This window comes from Ciona robusta, chromosome 12 (genome assembly GCF_009617815.1).
Source record: "Ciona robusta chromosome 12, ASM961781v2".
In the NCBI taxonomy this organism is placed as follows: Eukaryota; Metazoa; Chordata; class Ascidiacea; order Phlebobranchia; family Cionidae; genus Ciona; species Ciona robusta.
In genome coordinates, this window is record NC_143246.1 from 7,340,913 (window position 1) to 7,357,662 (window position 16,750).

General features: G+C 37.9%; 2 protein-coding genes and 1 long non-coding RNA gene across 4 annotated transcripts in view; 2 read left to right on the forward strand and 1 right to left on the reverse strand.

The window, feature by feature from the left end:
* LOC149727361 (uncharacterized) overlaps positions 1-7,457 on the forward strand; it is a 38,030-nt gene extending 30,573 nt beyond the window's left edge. For both annotated transcript variants that reach the window (XR_016386230.1, XR_016386231.1), the window contains exons 12-15: positions 501-609; positions 6,107-6,199; positions 6,548-6,662; positions 6,749-7,457. This is a non-coding gene — a long non-coding RNA (uncharacterized LOC149727361). The remainder of the gene's footprint in view (positions 1-500; positions 610-6,106; positions 6,200-6,547; positions 6,663-6,748) is intronic.
* The window catches only part of LOC149727360 (dynein axonemal heavy chain 8-like), a 42,537-nt gene extending 30,791 nt beyond the window's left edge, over positions 1-11,746 (reverse strand). Inside the window, exons 1-26 of the mRNA XM_089890261.1 lie at positions 11,606-11,746; positions 11,371-11,433; positions 10,887-11,025; positions 10,664-10,767; positions 10,139-10,315; positions 9,504-9,690; positions 9,167-9,234; positions 8,630-8,821; positions 8,118-8,229; positions 7,743-7,911; positions 7,456-7,596; positions 6,948-7,038; positions 6,546-6,731; positions 6,086-6,166; positions 5,660-5,752; positions 5,368-5,523; positions 4,880-5,112; positions 4,508-4,659; positions 4,044-4,197; positions 3,620-3,761; positions 3,361-3,487; positions 2,858-3,045; positions 2,455-2,592; positions 1,724-1,939; positions 1,130-1,288; positions 430-596 (exon numbers count right to left, since the gene is read on the reverse strand). Of these exons, the coding sequence (XP_089746387.1) occupies positions 430-596; positions 1,130-1,288; positions 1,724-1,939; positions 2,455-2,592; positions 2,858-3,045; positions 3,361-3,487; positions 3,620-3,761; positions 4,044-4,197; positions 4,508-4,659; positions 4,880-5,112; positions 5,368-5,523; positions 5,660-5,752; positions 6,086-6,166; positions 6,546-6,731; positions 6,948-7,038; positions 7,456-7,596; positions 7,743-7,911; positions 8,118-8,229; positions 8,630-8,821; positions 9,167-9,234; positions 9,504-9,690; positions 10,139-10,315; positions 10,664-10,767; positions 10,887-11,025; positions 11,371-11,433; positions 11,606-11,656 (3,686 nt within the window). The 5' untranslated portion in view covers positions 11,657-11,746. The remainder of the gene's footprint in view (positions 1-429; positions 597-1,129; positions 1,289-1,723; positions 1,940-2,454; positions 2,593-2,857; positions 3,046-3,360; positions 3,488-3,619; positions 3,762-4,043; positions 4,198-4,507; positions 4,660-4,879; positions 5,113-5,367; positions 5,524-5,659; positions 5,753-6,085; positions 6,167-6,545; positions 6,732-6,947; positions 7,039-7,455; positions 7,597-7,742; positions 7,912-8,117; positions 8,230-8,629; positions 8,822-9,166; positions 9,235-9,503; positions 9,691-10,138; positions 10,316-10,663; positions 10,768-10,886; positions 11,026-11,370; positions 11,434-11,605) is intronic.
* Positions 11,747-12,434: 688 nt separating this feature from the next.
* On the forward strand, positions 12,435-16,734 carry LOC149727362 (uncharacterized). Its single transcript, XM_089890264.1, has 6 exons — positions 12,435-13,860; positions 14,317-14,397; positions 14,736-14,795; positions 14,992-15,303; positions 15,377-15,430; positions 15,636-16,734. Exons 1-6 carry the CDS (start codon positions 13,812-13,814, stop codon positions 16,436-16,438), a joined length of 1,359 nt encoding a protein of 452 aa, XP_089746390.1. The 5' UTR covers positions 12,435-13,811; the 3' UTR covers positions 16,439-16,734.
* The last annotated feature ends 16 nt before the right edge of the window (positions 16,735-16,750 follow it).

Genomic DNA, 16,750 nt, shown 5'->3' on the forward strand with positions numbered 1-16,750 from the left:
CCATCTAATGGGATTTACTATTCAGTTTTAATGGGGTTTAGGCTGAAAACCTTTTGTTCTGGCATGCAACATAACATAAGTTTTATTGTAAGCAGTCGTTCCCTTGAAAATGTTTTAGCAAATAGGGGGGTCAGTCCCGAGCATTGAACCTGGCATTTTTCAGTTACAATATATGAACCTTACAACTTTTGTACCAGAAGATCAGTTTTAAAATTATTTTTAGCTTACTTTTAAAGTTATTGCGTATGTATAATATTGTGAGGAAAGGTAGGACACCTTTCGCACATGATATCCAATTATCTTGATCGTGTTTAAACAATTAACAACGGTCTATGAAAGTTGTGAGGATATGGTTTTATAATTCTTTTAACGTTCTTTGCTTACTACTAAGTTGGACAAAAAAAATGCCCATCCAAATATATTGCATACTTATTAAGAAGAGCATATGCTTCTTCCAGAGGACCAATACATCCATCCAGTCTTATCTCATTATTCCTCAGTTCTTCTAAGCATGTCATTGATGTCCTCACATCATCCAAGTCGTTCAAAGGTCGGTTGAAACCTTTCCCTACGTTCTCCACAAATGTGAAGATGTCCTGCAAGATATAGGTAAGTGAGTGTCTTTATATTTATATCCTTGTGTGTGGGAACTGTATATATGTCCGCATAGTTGCCATATGTAAGTGTGTTTGTATTTATATTCAAACTTCGTGGGGAGGAACTTGAGTGACTTCTCCATGGTTGCCACTCCCATGCCCACAGTCAAGTTGCTAAAGCTATTGCAGTGTGTGGATAAGCAAACATGACTTTTGGTTGGTTTGGTCATTTATATCCTTGTGGGTGGGAACTTGAGTGACTTATCCATGGTTGCTACTCCCATGCCCACAGTCGAGCTGCTGAAGCTGTTGTAGTGTGTGGATAAGCAGGCATAACTTTTGGTTGGTTTGGTCATTTATATCCTTGTGGGTGGGAACTTGAGTGACTTATCCATGGTTGCCACTTCCATGCTCACAGTCGAGCTGCTGAAGCTATTGCATTGTGTGGATAAGCCAACGTACCTTAAGTTACCGCAGTAAGCCTTGAACTCAGTACACCTAAGACCACCAACACACCATTATAAAGCACATACCTCCATCAGATCCCCAGCAGTATGGTTTAATTCCCTTCCAAATGCAACTTTAGCTGCTCTGCATTCCATCTTAAGAGCGTACTTGAATTGCTCAGTAGAGAATAATATTGGACCTTCAACCAGAGAACTAGGGATGCATTCGATTCGCTCTTCTAGTTTCTGTGTGAAGATTAAAAGTGTAAAACATGGGGGTGAAATTTACACCCAACACCCTGTACTTTGAACATGGGGTGAAATTTACACCCAACACCCTGTACTTTAAACATGGGGTGAAATTTACACCCAACACCCTGTAGTTTAAACATGGGGTGGAATTTACACCAAACACCCTGTAGTTTAAACATGGGGTGGAATTTACACCAAACACCCTGTACTTTGAATATGGGGTGAAATTTACACCCAACACCCTGTACTTTAAACATGGGGTAGAATTTACACCCAACACCCTGTACTTTGAACATGGAGTGGAATTTACACCCAACACCCTGTACTTTAAACATGGGGTAGAATTTACACCCAACACCCTGTACTTTAAACATGGGGTGGAATCCACACCCAACACACACACAAATACCACCTTTGCACAATACATACATGATAGTATCTGATCTGGTCTTGATATTCAGCAAGACTAGGCCCATGTTCCTTAAACACTTGTAGTTTCCCATCCGCGTCCTTCTCCCAAATCTCCGAATAATCGACACCGCTTGTAACTCGTTGAAGAACTTTCCCGCATTCAGATTTCAAAGATCCGATCAATGTATTTAGTTGGCTCAATATCTTCACGATCTCTTTGTTATCACACAGTGCCTAATAATGGGGGTTATGATGTCATGTGAGTAACATTAGGGGTCGGGACATACGTGTAACGTGTTGTGAATGTTGTACAAAATCAGGGGTAATATGGGATGACATTGTTAAAATACAGTTACACTCATAGTTATCAAACATAGGGAACTTCATTGATTAATGTGGTGAATGCAATATACTTTGGCTCTGCTTGTTCATATAGACACCTAATAGCAGGGTGAAATCTGGGGTGACATTGTTAAAATGCATTTACACTCAAAGTTGTCAAACATAGGAAACCTCATTGATTAATGTGGTGAATGCAATATACTTTGGCTCTGCTTGTTCATATAGACACCTAACAACAAGGTAGGAGTGTTAAACAAATTATGTCATTTGTTCGCCCCTGTTCAAAAGTTGGGGTGACATGTTATCGTAAATGGGGCAAATCTGGCCCAAATCCCAGGTCCCCATGACATGCCTTACTGTAGGATCACCCATATAGAATACACTTAAACATCAACATACCCCCTCACCTTATTAGTATGTTTATGAGGTCCAGGTGAAGTAACTTCTCCATCTCCTTGTACTTGTTGTTCTAATTCATGCTGGGCAAATATGCTGTGTCGCCATTGTGGTATGGCCTTGCATGACTGGACAATACTTTGAGATATCTATGAAAAAAATGGAAATAATGTTTTAAGTTACAGGTACCACGTATGTAACTTTGTGAGTAATTATTTATCTGTATTTCTGACAACTTGATATACCATTAGTGACCACTGTGTTGGAACAATTGATGTTTAGGTGTTTTACTCAAGGACACATACGCCCACAATGGTAGCAGCGCCGAGCCTTGAATTCATAACCTCTTGATTACACAATAAATTAGTGACCACTGGGTTGTAGCAACATCGCATACAAACAACACATCCCCACCTTATTAAGTGAATGTTGTATCTCATCAAGTGATGGTTTGATCACTATGTTAGGAAGAGCCAGGATGATATCCGTCTTCAGGATTGGAGGATTAGGAGTTGTAGGAGTACTGGATGTTGATCCGTAGTCCGAGGATGAGCTCTTCACTCGAAGTCTCTTCTTGATCCGATCCAAAGAGTCTCGCAAACCTGGAAAAGAGAGTTTGATCTTATTGTTTAGTTATTGCCATCTATTGAAGAAATAATTATGAAGTTCAATGTTATTTAATGTCATCTTTTCTATGAACATTATCTTGAAGATATGATCTTAGATGATAGTAAGATATCTCTCTATTTATTTTTACAACATCTTTGTGGACTTTGTTCAATGCTTTATTTAGGGGTGATGTGTCATAATACATTACAGTAAGACCCATTTCCCTTGTACTTTCGGTTTTAGCAGACCATTCAGTGCCTGTATTGTTACATACAACATCCACAGTAGCTTCACCAGCTTGTACTTACATCTGGTTAGAGCATCCGTGTTTTTCTGTGCAAACAGATGGAGGGTGTTGAAGTAAATACAACTCAAGCATTCCTGGCATCTCTGGCCTTTCAACTTCGCTTCATGGTGGGTGCAGTAGTATGGTTCCTGTTAATGTAACTCATGCTTACTGATATACACGGTGTTTCATACAACTTATGCTCACTGTCGAGTTATAACATGGGTGTCTTCTTATATATCAGACACACATGGTGCATTCCTACACCTCATCATACTCACCACCAAAACTCCGATGTCCGATGGTTTCAATTTACTTTTTAAGATCTCTATGAGCTCATCCACGCACTGTTCCATCACCGAGGTAAGACGGGACAAATTCTCGATTCCTTTCGAACACGCAATCTCCGTCATTTCAACGAACCTTTGACAAACATGGTTTGCGTTGAAGTATTCCTATTTTGTTTAACATAAGTGTCTTCTTATAAACCAGGGTGTATTCATGAACACAATGCTCACTGTCAAGTAATTATTATTGTACTTTTCCATATCTTCAATATACATGGCTGGTGACATATATGTAACATTATAGTGAATTGGATGTCATCTTAACTTTTCAAACAGTAGCATTATATGTGTTGCACCCATGTTATAACACTTATCCTAAAAATGATCAATCAATGCAACATAGAAACGTTATATTTACTCGTTAATATGCAGCGGTTCTCCATCAGGAATGACCACTAGGGGGATTGAGATTATTTCGTCGAGAATTGTGTTTATCCGACACTCAATGGTGTCAGAGAGCTGTTTAACGAATAATTTAAACTCCCCAACTCGGTCCTCTACTCCTGATATAACTGCGGAAATATTTCTGTAATTTTCTATTGGTAAATATTACATGTAGAAGTGTTTTCATCAGTAAAGTATAGGCCATTAAATTGTATGATGCATTGCACAATAGTTAAGAGCGTTACATTTCGTCTGGCGCCGTGGCATAGTGGTTAGCGCGCCTGTCTATAACCCAGAGGTAATGGGTTCAAGGCTTGACGTTGCTACCATTTTGGGCGTATGTGTCTTTGGGCAAGACACCTAACGACAATTGCTCCAACCCAGTGGTCACTAATGGGTTGTCCAAATTAGATTTGTTCTAAATCTTATTTCCCTCACATTTTTCTATGTTTAATGAACACCAGTTGATTCTTGTTAATCCCGGGATGAAAATCTCATCAAGTTGCGTCACATGATTGGATGATGCGTGAGTTAATATTGGTGGGATTTCCTCAATTAGTGACTTGTGTTCCTTGAGCATGTCTGTTAACCTAAGATGAATGAATGTAACTTTTTATCCTCGCATGGCGAGCAACGACAGTCGCTATAACATGTGTGTTCTGTTTCATACACATTGTGCCCGCTTATGAGTTACGACATGTGTAACTTTTTGGGTGATTATTTTCAGAAGTTATAACACTGGTGTAAGTACATGGAAAATATGGTATTACTTATAAAGTTGAAACACAAAGTTAAGTTACATCCACTTACGTTGCTGCGTAAAACTTTAATTTCTCCGAATCTATTGCAAGAAGTTTAAACGCCAAGTCGGGAACTTCGAGCTTTAGCCCCACCATGTGACGAGTCTCGCACAAGAGTTCATAAACTCTCGGGTCAAAGTTCACGAAAAGTTCACGGGTTTCTGGGTGACGAACCAGGATTGAAGCTTTGAGCCCGCTCATAATTCCTTCCACTCCTCGTGCCCATGCACGGTGAAATAATATCTGGGGTAAAACATCCATAAGTTACGGATTAATCTATGAAAGTAACATGATACAAGATCTATCTATAGAAGTAACATGGATGTTTTGGTCCAAGCAAACACAGCAAGCCTTGCTCCACCAATTGAGGCAACAGACAACTCTGGCCTATGAATGTTGAGGTAATGGGCCAACTCTGGCATAAATCTCATTTCTCTAGCATGCCTCATTGCAGGACACCACCCATATAAAATAGCTATGTACACAAACATCAAGCACCTCATACTCAGTCAAAGCTGCAGCCACTTTATTATAATTCTTGACAACTTTCCGAGCTTCGGGTGTTCTCATTAGGTCTTTGTTACGAGCCAGAGCCAACATAGAAATCTCAAGATGTGTGTAAAGCTGACGAGACCATAATATACGTCCGGATATCTGGGGGAATGTGCGTTTTACTTATCATTGTGTTATAAACATTTAGGATTCCAATTTTCAATATAAATACACAAAATGGACAAGTTTTGCAAGATAAACATTAATTGATATACAATGCACTTAATACACAAAATACCGGTGGCATATTTCTTGCTATGGGAGGATCTTCCTTTTGTTTCTGATAAGTTTTCTTCATCACTTCAACCTCTTTGCCAAACAGAAGCAAAACCTTTATATTAAAGATGGTAGAAAATGGTTTAGTCTAGTTATAAGCTAATACAAAATAACTTATTTATCTTTTCATAGCAGGGCAACAACAGTTGTTATAACACAGGTGTTCCATTTCATACACCTCAATTTTGAGTTACCATATATGTAGCTTTGTGGGTTACAGAAGATTGCAGCTAAAACACCGGTGTCTTACCCCACATCACACATAGTGGCTTCACACACTCTTATTGGAAATAATGAGCTTATACCAACAACATATTGTCTCCTACCCTTCCTTTAACCGCTGGTTGATAATATGTTACGATTCATACAATCATATACACCCACCCACCCTCATGTATTTATCCCACAGATCCAACTCTATTCCTTTAATCTCCGCAAACTTTTCAAGCGTTGACACCGCCTGTGCTGCCTGTGTGTATGAACATTTAATAAATAGAAGAATGTAAGTTACTTATCTTTCTATGGCAGGGCGTCAACATTCAGTATAATACGGGTGTTCTGTTTCATACATCTCGCGCCAGCTTACGAGTAACCATGTATGTAATTTATTTATCCTCGCATGGCGGGGCAAAGACAGTCGTTATAATATGAGTGTTCTGTTTTATACACCTCATTCCTGCTTTTGTTGGTCTTGCCCAAAAACATATGTGCCCACAATAACAGCTTAAGCCTTGCATTCCTAACATGTAAGAGCCCCCAAATATAGATGCGGGCATTTTAACCATTGTGCCATTGTATTATTTGAATCCCACACATCAGTAAAACATTGCTTAACACTGAGTACTTACAGGTAATGTTCTTGAGAAACACAACTCCACTAAACCCTGGATCCCTTCACGAATGCTCGATACCTGGTTCATGAAATCATCATAATCTTCACGGAACTCACGACAACGATGATTTAGGTGATCATATGATTTCTTTTTCACGGTTGCAATGATTGCTTTGTATTTGGCAACGTAACTTTCCATTCCCTACGTTTGATTGACAGGTAACTTTGATTGACAAGTGACTTTGATTGAAAGATGAATTTGATTGACAGATGACTTAGGTTGGCAGATGAATTTGATTGACAGATGACTTGGTTGACAGATGAATTTGGTTGACAAATGAATTTGATTAACAGGTGTACTTGATTGACAGGTAAAGGTATGTAGTCTTACACTATCAACATACACACTACCAAATACCTGTAATCTAATATGAGGCAGACACGACAAAGCTTCTAAGGTCGTGGCCATCTCCCTTATTTGGAGCAGTCGCGCACAAAATGTGTCAAACCTGAAAAATTATAAACTTTTTATTTAATGAAATGTTAAAACACTTTTAAAATTGAAGGTAATGCAAAACAATAATAACTATGCTATGATTGCCATCCATAATAATCTACTGTTATCCACACATAACTTTAGATGATGTTTTGGTTTAAATATCTTTTGCTACATAATGCAAAAAAACTACAGTTTATAACTTTGAAGAATTCTTGCTGCATGGGAGACGAAGCATTGATTTTGAAAATCTACATTATCTTGTTTGTTCCTTTACATAGATTTATATAAGAATATATGTTTTAAATCAAACCTATAACATATATATATATATATATATATAATATAACCGAATTCTTACTTTGTTGAAAAAAACAGTTTTGGTTTTAAATAAAACATTATTATCTCTTATTTGGGACCAACCACATACCTTCCAAATATATAGTTTTCACTAAATTCAAACTGGGGTTCTTTCGGATTTTCTCGAAGTTTTTGTTTCGTGGCTTGGAATCTATTTTGATATGCTTCATTGAGTTTCAAGCAATCGTTTATTCGAGATACCAGTTCCTCTCTGTAATAGAAATCTTATATTAAAGTTTGGTGGCCACATCAATGCCCACAGTCGAGTTGCAGAAGCTATTGCAGTGTGTGGATAAGCAGACATATCTAATTGGAAATCAAACCAACATTTTTGTCCCACACTATTTCTCTAATTACCTTGGATGGTCCCATATTTTTGTCACTCCTTGGTACATATATACTTTGGATGAAGACACCATTTGGTTTGTTATCTTCACAAAGAGTGATGTCATTCTTTCTGATGTGTTGTAGAACTGAGATATGCTGTAGATCATTCTCACTGTGTTTAGTAGGTTGGGGATGTGGTCTGTAGAAAAAATATACCTCATGCACACTGTCGAGTTATAACATGGTTGTCTTCTTATATACCAGACACACATGGTGTATTCATACACCTCATGCTCACTGTTGAGTTATAACATGGGTGTCTTCTTATACACCACACGCACATGATGTATTCATACACTTCATTAGATATACTACCACTGGTCTATAGATCTCAACAATACAAACCAATCAAACTGCAAGGTGAGCATTTAACCAGAGGACCAAAGAACTTGTCGAGTGTATAAAGATAACGAACGTTGTCTTTTGCTTCGTTCGTGGCATCAGTGATCATGGAATCCTAAACAACATGTGTGTTATGTGGGGTGTATATCTACCACATGTTATGTGGGGTATGTATCTAACACATGTTATACGGACATATATGTTTTATGATTCTATAAGGATGATGTGATTGGGTACACCTGGGATTTGGGTCAAAGTCCTTTACACCTACATCTCCACCGTTGTGTGGTATATATATGTAAAAACTCTGTATAGATTAGACACATACAGTTTGTATATATGGGTGAAGTCATATGGCGAGACACGTCTAGGACTTGGCATGGTTCTATGTGAGTGAAATCATACAGTGAGGCATGCCTACTATTTAATTCAGAGTTGGTCTTTTTACCTCATTTCACATCTTATGTTTGTTGTGTAGTAAATACTAACATTTCATGAAGCAAACAGATATTTACAATTTCTCTCCATTTCTTGATTGATTTTGACTTGAGTGCGTGCAGAGCTGCGGTAATTGCCCGAATCCTTGGTTTTCTAATCTCAGATAGAAGGCAATCAAATCTTGCAGTTCTTCTCTTCCAATGGTCAAGTTCGGCTGATGGTCCAATGTCATCTGCTTCACATTGAATTTGTTCGCTTACGACCAATATCTGTGATTGATAACTTTGAGAGCATGACGATTAATTTTTAAATGTGTGCTTGTACTCTTACTTTTGCGAATCTATGATAGAATCTTTTATTTGTGGGGCTTTATCCACTTGTAGCTACACCGCGCAAGCGCTAAAACCTCTTGATTGTAGGGTTTTATTAAATACTGGTATCGCGATTTTAAGCATGTGTTCATGCACATTTATACAACGGCCTTCTGGAGTCGTGAGGATGCGGTTTTATAATTTTTTGAATGTTCTCTGTTTATTACTACCAAATGGGACGAGGAAATATAATGAAGATGTGTCCCATCTTCCCCCACCCTACATTATTAAACATGTTGTAACCTGGTCAATCTCCTTCATCCAAACCTCGAGTTGTTTTTCTAAGTTCTCAATAACAGTTGGGTCAGAACCTGTAGTGATGGGAAGGGTTAACTAAAGATTAACTGCTAATGATTAATTGCGATGTAATTTAAATATAAATTTGATTCGGTTATTCCGTTGCGAAATAGACTGTTATTTCGTTACGAGAATCGTCCAAATTCACGAGCACCAAATCTATCAAAAGGCTGTGTAGTTGGGGACAGGTGGTCCATGTTTGCATTCACTTTACCGTCCTTTGTCCTTCCCCCACCAGTAGTTAGTAGTTTGCTGGTTTAACATAAAGCAAGTGTTTCGTCACCTAAACTCGCGTATTGACCCGGTGACATTGAAGTTATGTCAACGTTTACATCAATATGTGTGAGTTTAATCTGCTGCTCTTTCACACTGGTTCGTGCGTTCCCCAAACACTCGATAAACGTCTCCACTTCTTCCAAGAACCGTCCTCTGTACTGCTCCAAACGTTGTCCGGTTAGTTGGCCCCAGTTCTGTAGAAGTAAGAAGTTTCTGTAACCTAATTACTTCGTAATGCGTTGCAAGTTAGAGGTCAAAAGCTCTGTATCCACTATGTTGCCGTTGTGTATTTTATCTGTGGGGAGTTTTAACAGCTGTCGCCCATTGTTATTTACATGCAGAAGATATAATTGACTTCCTGTTATGAAGAGTGCGCGCTAGACAAACACCTCACGTTCAGATACAACATCTTATTTAATGGAAGCTACGTTTTAGTCTTCACGTATTGACAACTGCCCACAACGGTAGCAGCCTGGAGCATCAAATCCTATCCTCTGGTTCTAAGACGAGCACTATGAACACTGAGCCACATCGATAAGTTAAATGAATTTCGATTAAAAAAAGTTCTTCGATACAGCTTATTTAATTAATTGAAACATTGAAGCGAAATGAATTGGCCAAACCAACATTCGTTAAACTCACGCTTGTCGCCTTTAGAGCTGGCAGCATTATCTTCGACATATAGAACTGCACAGCCCCTAACACGTCACCATCCTCCACCTCGAAACACCCAAAGTAGGCGTCCTTATGCACGTTGTCAGGTTTGATCGCTTTCTCATTGGAATGGCGAACGAAGAAGAAGCAATGGCCGACCAGGGGCTGCAATTAAACAGTGTAACTGAATTCTTACAGATGTTACACCTCTCGGTCTTTTATCGTCTATTTAGTCTCGCGTGGCGGGCCAACGGCATGTATGTAACTTTGTGGGTGATTGTTTTTCTGTACGGCTGACAATTTGGACAACCCATAAGGAAATACTGGGTTGGGCCAGTTTCTATCTTGCACAAGAACAGACGCACACAATGGTAACATCATCGAGCCTCGAACTTAGTAACCTCTAGTTACAAGACAAGCACTGTATAACCACTTTTCGTCAAGAGATATGAATTTAAACTAGAACATCGTAGGTTCGAAACCAGGCAAGATTAGATAGTATACGTCCTATACCTCTTCTTGTGCGTTGGTTATAAACAGGTACTTCCCCTGCTTCTCTGCCATCACAGAGCTTTGTGTTGACGTCACAAGATGCATTGACATACTCGAACCTAGATCTGTGTGACGTAATAATGTTTATGCTTTAATTTAATAATACTTAAGTCTTGAAATGGATTGGTTACGTCCAATGCCAGTCCACTGCTATTCCGAGACAATATTTCACTCCCTGACTTACCCTGTGGTTGCCGTAACCTCCCTGCTTGAGTAAGGGTTGGTTTCTTGGCTTGTTTCAACCAATTAGGGGGCTGGGTTTGGTAGAACATTACCAGGGTTCGATTACCACCGATGCGAAAGAAATCCTCGAAGTAATGAAACTGAAAAAATAGGTTTTTGTTTCTCATACTTGCGGTCATTTAAAAAAACAAAGAACATCGGTGTCAGGTATATAGTAGGTTGGGAGAAGATGGGACACCTTTAGCACATATTAGATAAAGTACTCGGAATATTTTTTATCTCGTTCAATTTGGTAGCAAACAAAGAATATTTACAGAATTATAAAACCGTGTTCTCGGGACTCACGTTGTAAAAAGAACTTGTTAATTGTTAAAAACACGAACAATAAATGAATTCAGTTATTTTACGGTAATATTATGTTAGGTGTATTCATGGGTCGTATGTTTCGCCTTGACTTTGAAAAAAAAAAAACTTTCGGAAGTTACCTTCGGGTCTTTACCAAGTATAGCTTCTACTTCGTAATGTTGCATGTCAAGTACGCTGCCGATCTGAAACAAATTAAATTGTCAAACACGTTGGTTATATACACGTCGGTTTCAGAGTAATTGGGCAACTCGGGCGTAATTGTCAGGTATCATGACATAACACGATGTTTATGACAACACACACATATAAAATAGAATAAGCATTTACATGCTTGACTTATATATACTAGTTTACCTGTCCACATATATAGTGATGACGCTCATCGAACTTGCTTGCCGTCGCCATATTACGTCACTGTTAATGATGTCAGCTTCAATAGCGATGACGTAAACTCGAATTTACTAACTTTTGTTTTTAAAATTTAAAATAAATCCTGTGACGTAACCTTATTGTGTAGTTGTAATGTTATACTGGTATTATAGCAAATCTATATTCTGGCCTGAAGTAATTAAACTAATATATTTAGACCAAAGAAATAAAAGCATGTGTGTACACCAACGGGGAACCAAACATACGAATCCTTATTCGTTGAAATTTAAGTTTGCACGATTGCTTTCCTTGCGCCTCTTGTGCCACTAAAAGTGTCTGACACTTGAAACCTTGTTACCAACACTTAACTACATTGTGAACCTCTCTTGTTTTCGAGTACTTTCACATCCATAGGACTTTTTGTAGGAATATAAATTAATGTAATGAACGAATGTAACTTATTATTTCTCTTTATGTGGCGAAGCAATGAATTTTGAAACGACAATGGATAGGAAACACTGGTTATATGTCACTTCTAACTTGTGTGTGTCTTTTTTGCTGCAAAGTAGCTACAAACAATCACACACGGGCGTTCTATTTCATATACCTCGTGACTGCATACAATAGCAAAGGTTTAAATGAATGCTCTTTGGTGTTCTTGTATGGAACAGATGGTGGAAATTAACATATTAGTTTGATAGCATTAGACCAAACAAGAAATCCGCTTACTTTATAAATATAAATAAAAAAACTTTATAAATATAAAATAAAAACTACCTTTACGTGATTATAAACAAAGAAATTAAAACAAAACTCTCTATTGTTTCAGAACACAACAAGCAAGGTGAGTTATTATGTTCATTAGAGTTGTGCAATGTTAGTGAAATAGACGTGTAAGAATGGCGAATGAAAACCAGCAAGACACGATCAACTTGCATTTGACTACACCTGTAGTTGTAAATAGAAATTTTAAATGTACGCGCTACACTAGTAAACGAAACTTTACATCAGGCAAATTTAAAATAATGTATGCTTCCAATGTTTCTCTTCGTGGGGTGGGGCAGTTTATGGTTGTACAGTATACGGTTTCGTAAACCAGCGCTTTAGCTCAGTAGTGAACCTGCTCTTACCAAAATGTATCGGGTTCGAAGCGCATGAAGTACAACGGTAAAATATATAGTAGGGTGGGAGACGATGGGCGACACCTTTTCATCCTATTTTCTCGTCCCTTTTGGTAGTAAACAAAGCATACGCTCACGACTCCCACATAGGCTGTTATTAATTATTTATAACACGAGCAGGATAGTATGTGCTAAACTATAGGATACAACATCAACGCTGTGGCAAAGTGGTTAGCGGACCTATTAACTTAAGAGTTTACGGGTTGGATGCTGATGCTACTGTTGTGGGCGTATGTGTTCCTGCGCAACACACTGAACGGGAATTGCTTCATTCTATAGTGGTCACTAATGGCTTGTCTAAATTGTCAGCCATCTATTAAACAATCGCCTACAAAATTGCATAGGTGGTAACTCATAAGCAGATACGATGTGTGTATGAAACAGAACACCCGTGTTATAATGACTGTCGTTGCCCCGGCATGCGAAGATAAATAAGTTACAATCACAAATGAATGGTCGAATACTAAACATGTTAAAGCAAGGTTCAAGTTAACGACAGGTCCCTGACATAATAGCTTTAAATTAATTAAACATGGCAATAATTAACAGCCACGTACCAGGCCAGATACACTCAGGCAACAATTTGAAGTGTTTACTCTGTTCAATGAACAAACAACTTATTCTGACTTTTAGTCTACAGGGGACCAAACATTTATTTATAAAAGTTCCGACAGTTGTGCAGTGATGAATAAATGAATGAAGGTAACTTACTTTATCCTCGCATGGCCGGAAAACGACATTCGTTATCACACGGGTTTAACACGTCGCGTTAGTCTACGAGTTACCGCATGTATGTTTTTGTGAATGAGACTTGTAAAAATGGCGAATGAAAACCAGCAAGATTCAATTAATTTGAATTTCGCTATAACACCAAAGATTGTCGTAAACAGACATGATAACAGGTACATTACATGTTGTAGTTTAATTGTTTAAATAGATTACTAAGGCTGACTTTGTTGTTTATTAACTTAAACATTGCCAGGTATTGTTGTAGATAAAAATGATGCTAAATGTTACTTGTTATTTTCAGAGAAATTGCACTAAACATAGACACCGCAGGTTTGTAATTATTATTATTTATTTATCCTTGTAACAAATCTTAGGTAAGGCATGGCACAGGTTTTCTATTTCGCAATTTACAGGGGGGTGGAGAAAATAAGACAGCCTTTCGTTATATTTTCTTGTCCCATTTGTTGGTAAATAAATAAAAAAAAATCAAAGATTTATAAAAAAAAAACGTGTCCTGCCGACTCCCATATTGTTAATTGTTCGAAACACGATCAGGATATAATGTGGTAAATGTGTTCCCATCTTACCCCACCCTGCTATACGTTTGATGGTTACGAGTTGGTAACTTGTTTACCCTTTTAATATGCTACAAGCAAATTGAATATTAACAGTGACCTTGGCTATAACCAAGGCCACAACATGCCAGCAGTCAAGGTTTGTGTAAATTGTTTTAACCTAAATTAAACTAAAAGCAGATAGTTTTTCTATTCCTTTTATTTATTTTAGGTCACGTGACCCACACGGTTGGGCAACGAAGCGTATCACAGGCTACGTCATCGTTACATGCTGATAGTAGTAACTCTCAAGGTTTGTGTAAATTAAACTCTGTTGCAACCACCAAAGTGATACATGTAACTTATTTATTCTAGCATGGCAGGGCAATGACAGTAGTGATAACTTGGATGCTCCATTTCATACACCTTGTGCCCACGTAGAAGTTACCATGTAAATGTAAATTATTTATCCTCGTGTAGCGGGGTGAAGGCAATCGTTGCGGTTGTTTTGTTTCATACACCACGTGACAGCTTACAAGTTACCACGCACGTAATTTCGTGGGTGATTGTTTTTTTAATATTTAACCCACAAGGTTTGTTGATAAAAATATTCAACAATATAAACAAATTCAACTTAAACAATTTTCCCAGATTCACGTGGTGGAGTGAGGGCACGTAAACCAACCATTATAGAAGCTTTTGGTCCACCAGGTAATATTTGTTACTTTTAAACAGCCGGTGTCTGTATGTTGTTAATCAGCTATTCCACACGATGCAACAAGGTCTTTAGTATCCGTTGTATTACAAGCTGGTGCTAGAAATTACTCGTTTCTTATTATAATATTAGTATCTTTCCATGCATGTATTACATTGGTTGTCTTTTGAAATCTTCAAATGTTTAATAAAGATATCGGTCGATTGCTGCAAGGAAAAAAGTATTACGAAGCTTACGTCATATCCTGTCGTCGTATATTTAACCCAGCTGTCATTGGACCTAACGGTCTGGTCGACCATTACCGATGTTGTAAGTTGATTGAAGAGGCGGAAGAAATGATTCGAATCAAAGAACAACTGAAGACATTAATAAAAGAGAAATTCCAAACCACGCCGATTGAAATCAAAACGTTTGCTGACACTATCAGGGGTGAAGGGAGAGACTTAGAAGCGATTTTGTTTGATCAAATAGCTTCCGAGTTTTATGGAAATCAATCGAAAGCAGGTTTGTTCGGAATAAGGTTTGTTGATTAAATATTTCAGAACATAAACAAACTCAATTTAAATAATTTTTCCAGAATGTGGGGTGACGTCACGAAAACCAACGATTGAAGATATTTTTGCTCCACCAGGTAAAGTAGGCTAGATACACGTTATCGTTTGCACAATCGGTGTTTGTTGCGTAAAATAAGTTTATTGTCCAAAAATCATTTCATGTCTTGTTCGAGTTACGGCTCTTCTTAAATCATATAAGCTTTCAATGCTAACTTCTTGAATTATTATTTTCCCATACAATACGTTGGTAAACCTTTGTAATAAATCAAGTGTTTAATAAAGATATCGGTCGATTGCTGCAAGAAAGAAAATATCACGAAGCTTACGTCATATCCTGTCGTCGTATGAAGTTCGACCCAGCTGTCATTGGATCTAACGGTCTGGTCGACCATTACCAATGTTGTATGTTGGTTGGAGAGACGGAAGAAGCGATTCGAATCAAACAACAACTAAAGAAATTAATAAAAAAGAAATTCCAAACCACCCCGAATGAAATTAAAACTTTTGCTGACACTATCAGGGGTGAAGGGAGAGACATGGAAGCGATTTTGTTTTATCAAATCGCTTCCGAGTTTTATGGAAATCAATCGAAAGCAGGTTTGGACGGGATAAGGAATTGCGCATCGGGGGTCCAACGATCTGTCCAGGCAATGTTATCACGTGACGAAGAATTGAAACTGTTCGTTCGAACCCACGTGATTCCACTGATGCGTGAAATGCGAGAAATGATTCGACGATCTAGTGACGTCAGTGAGGAAGATCGGTGTTTGCAGGAAGTTTGGTGTATGCATTATATAGAAGTCAGTGAGAACTTAGTTGGAGAATTGAATGTCCGTCAAAATACATTGAAAGAAGCGATCGCTATAATGGAAATGGTTTTTAAGGAGAGAGCTGGAAACTATAGAGTGTATGGAGGTTGTTTGAACAATCTCGGTGTCACGTATTACAACACTTCCCGACCCAACGATGCCTGCAAATGTTATCGCAAAGCTATTGCAGCTTTTAGAAAAGCTGAGGATATGCACGATGATGAAGGAGCTGAATTTATTGCCATAAGCAAACGCAACTTGTCAAAAATAAAATAACTTTGTCACAACTGTCCGTTCTCTCGTAACATTGGATAATATGATCGTTGTGTGTATTTAATGTTATCATTGTTAATTACACTGTTTCCAATTTGTGACGTATAACACCAATTATTTTGTGACATAAGCACACGTAAGCGTTACCTTTCTACATAATGTAGTTGTATATAGAATGTAGCAGCAATATTAGCAGGTATTTGTTGAATCGTAATTACGCAACAATAATTATTATAAGCATAAAATCGTGTAATTTATACTTTTATCAACATTAGTCATTATTAAATCTCATCTTACAAGCGTGGGGCTTGGGGT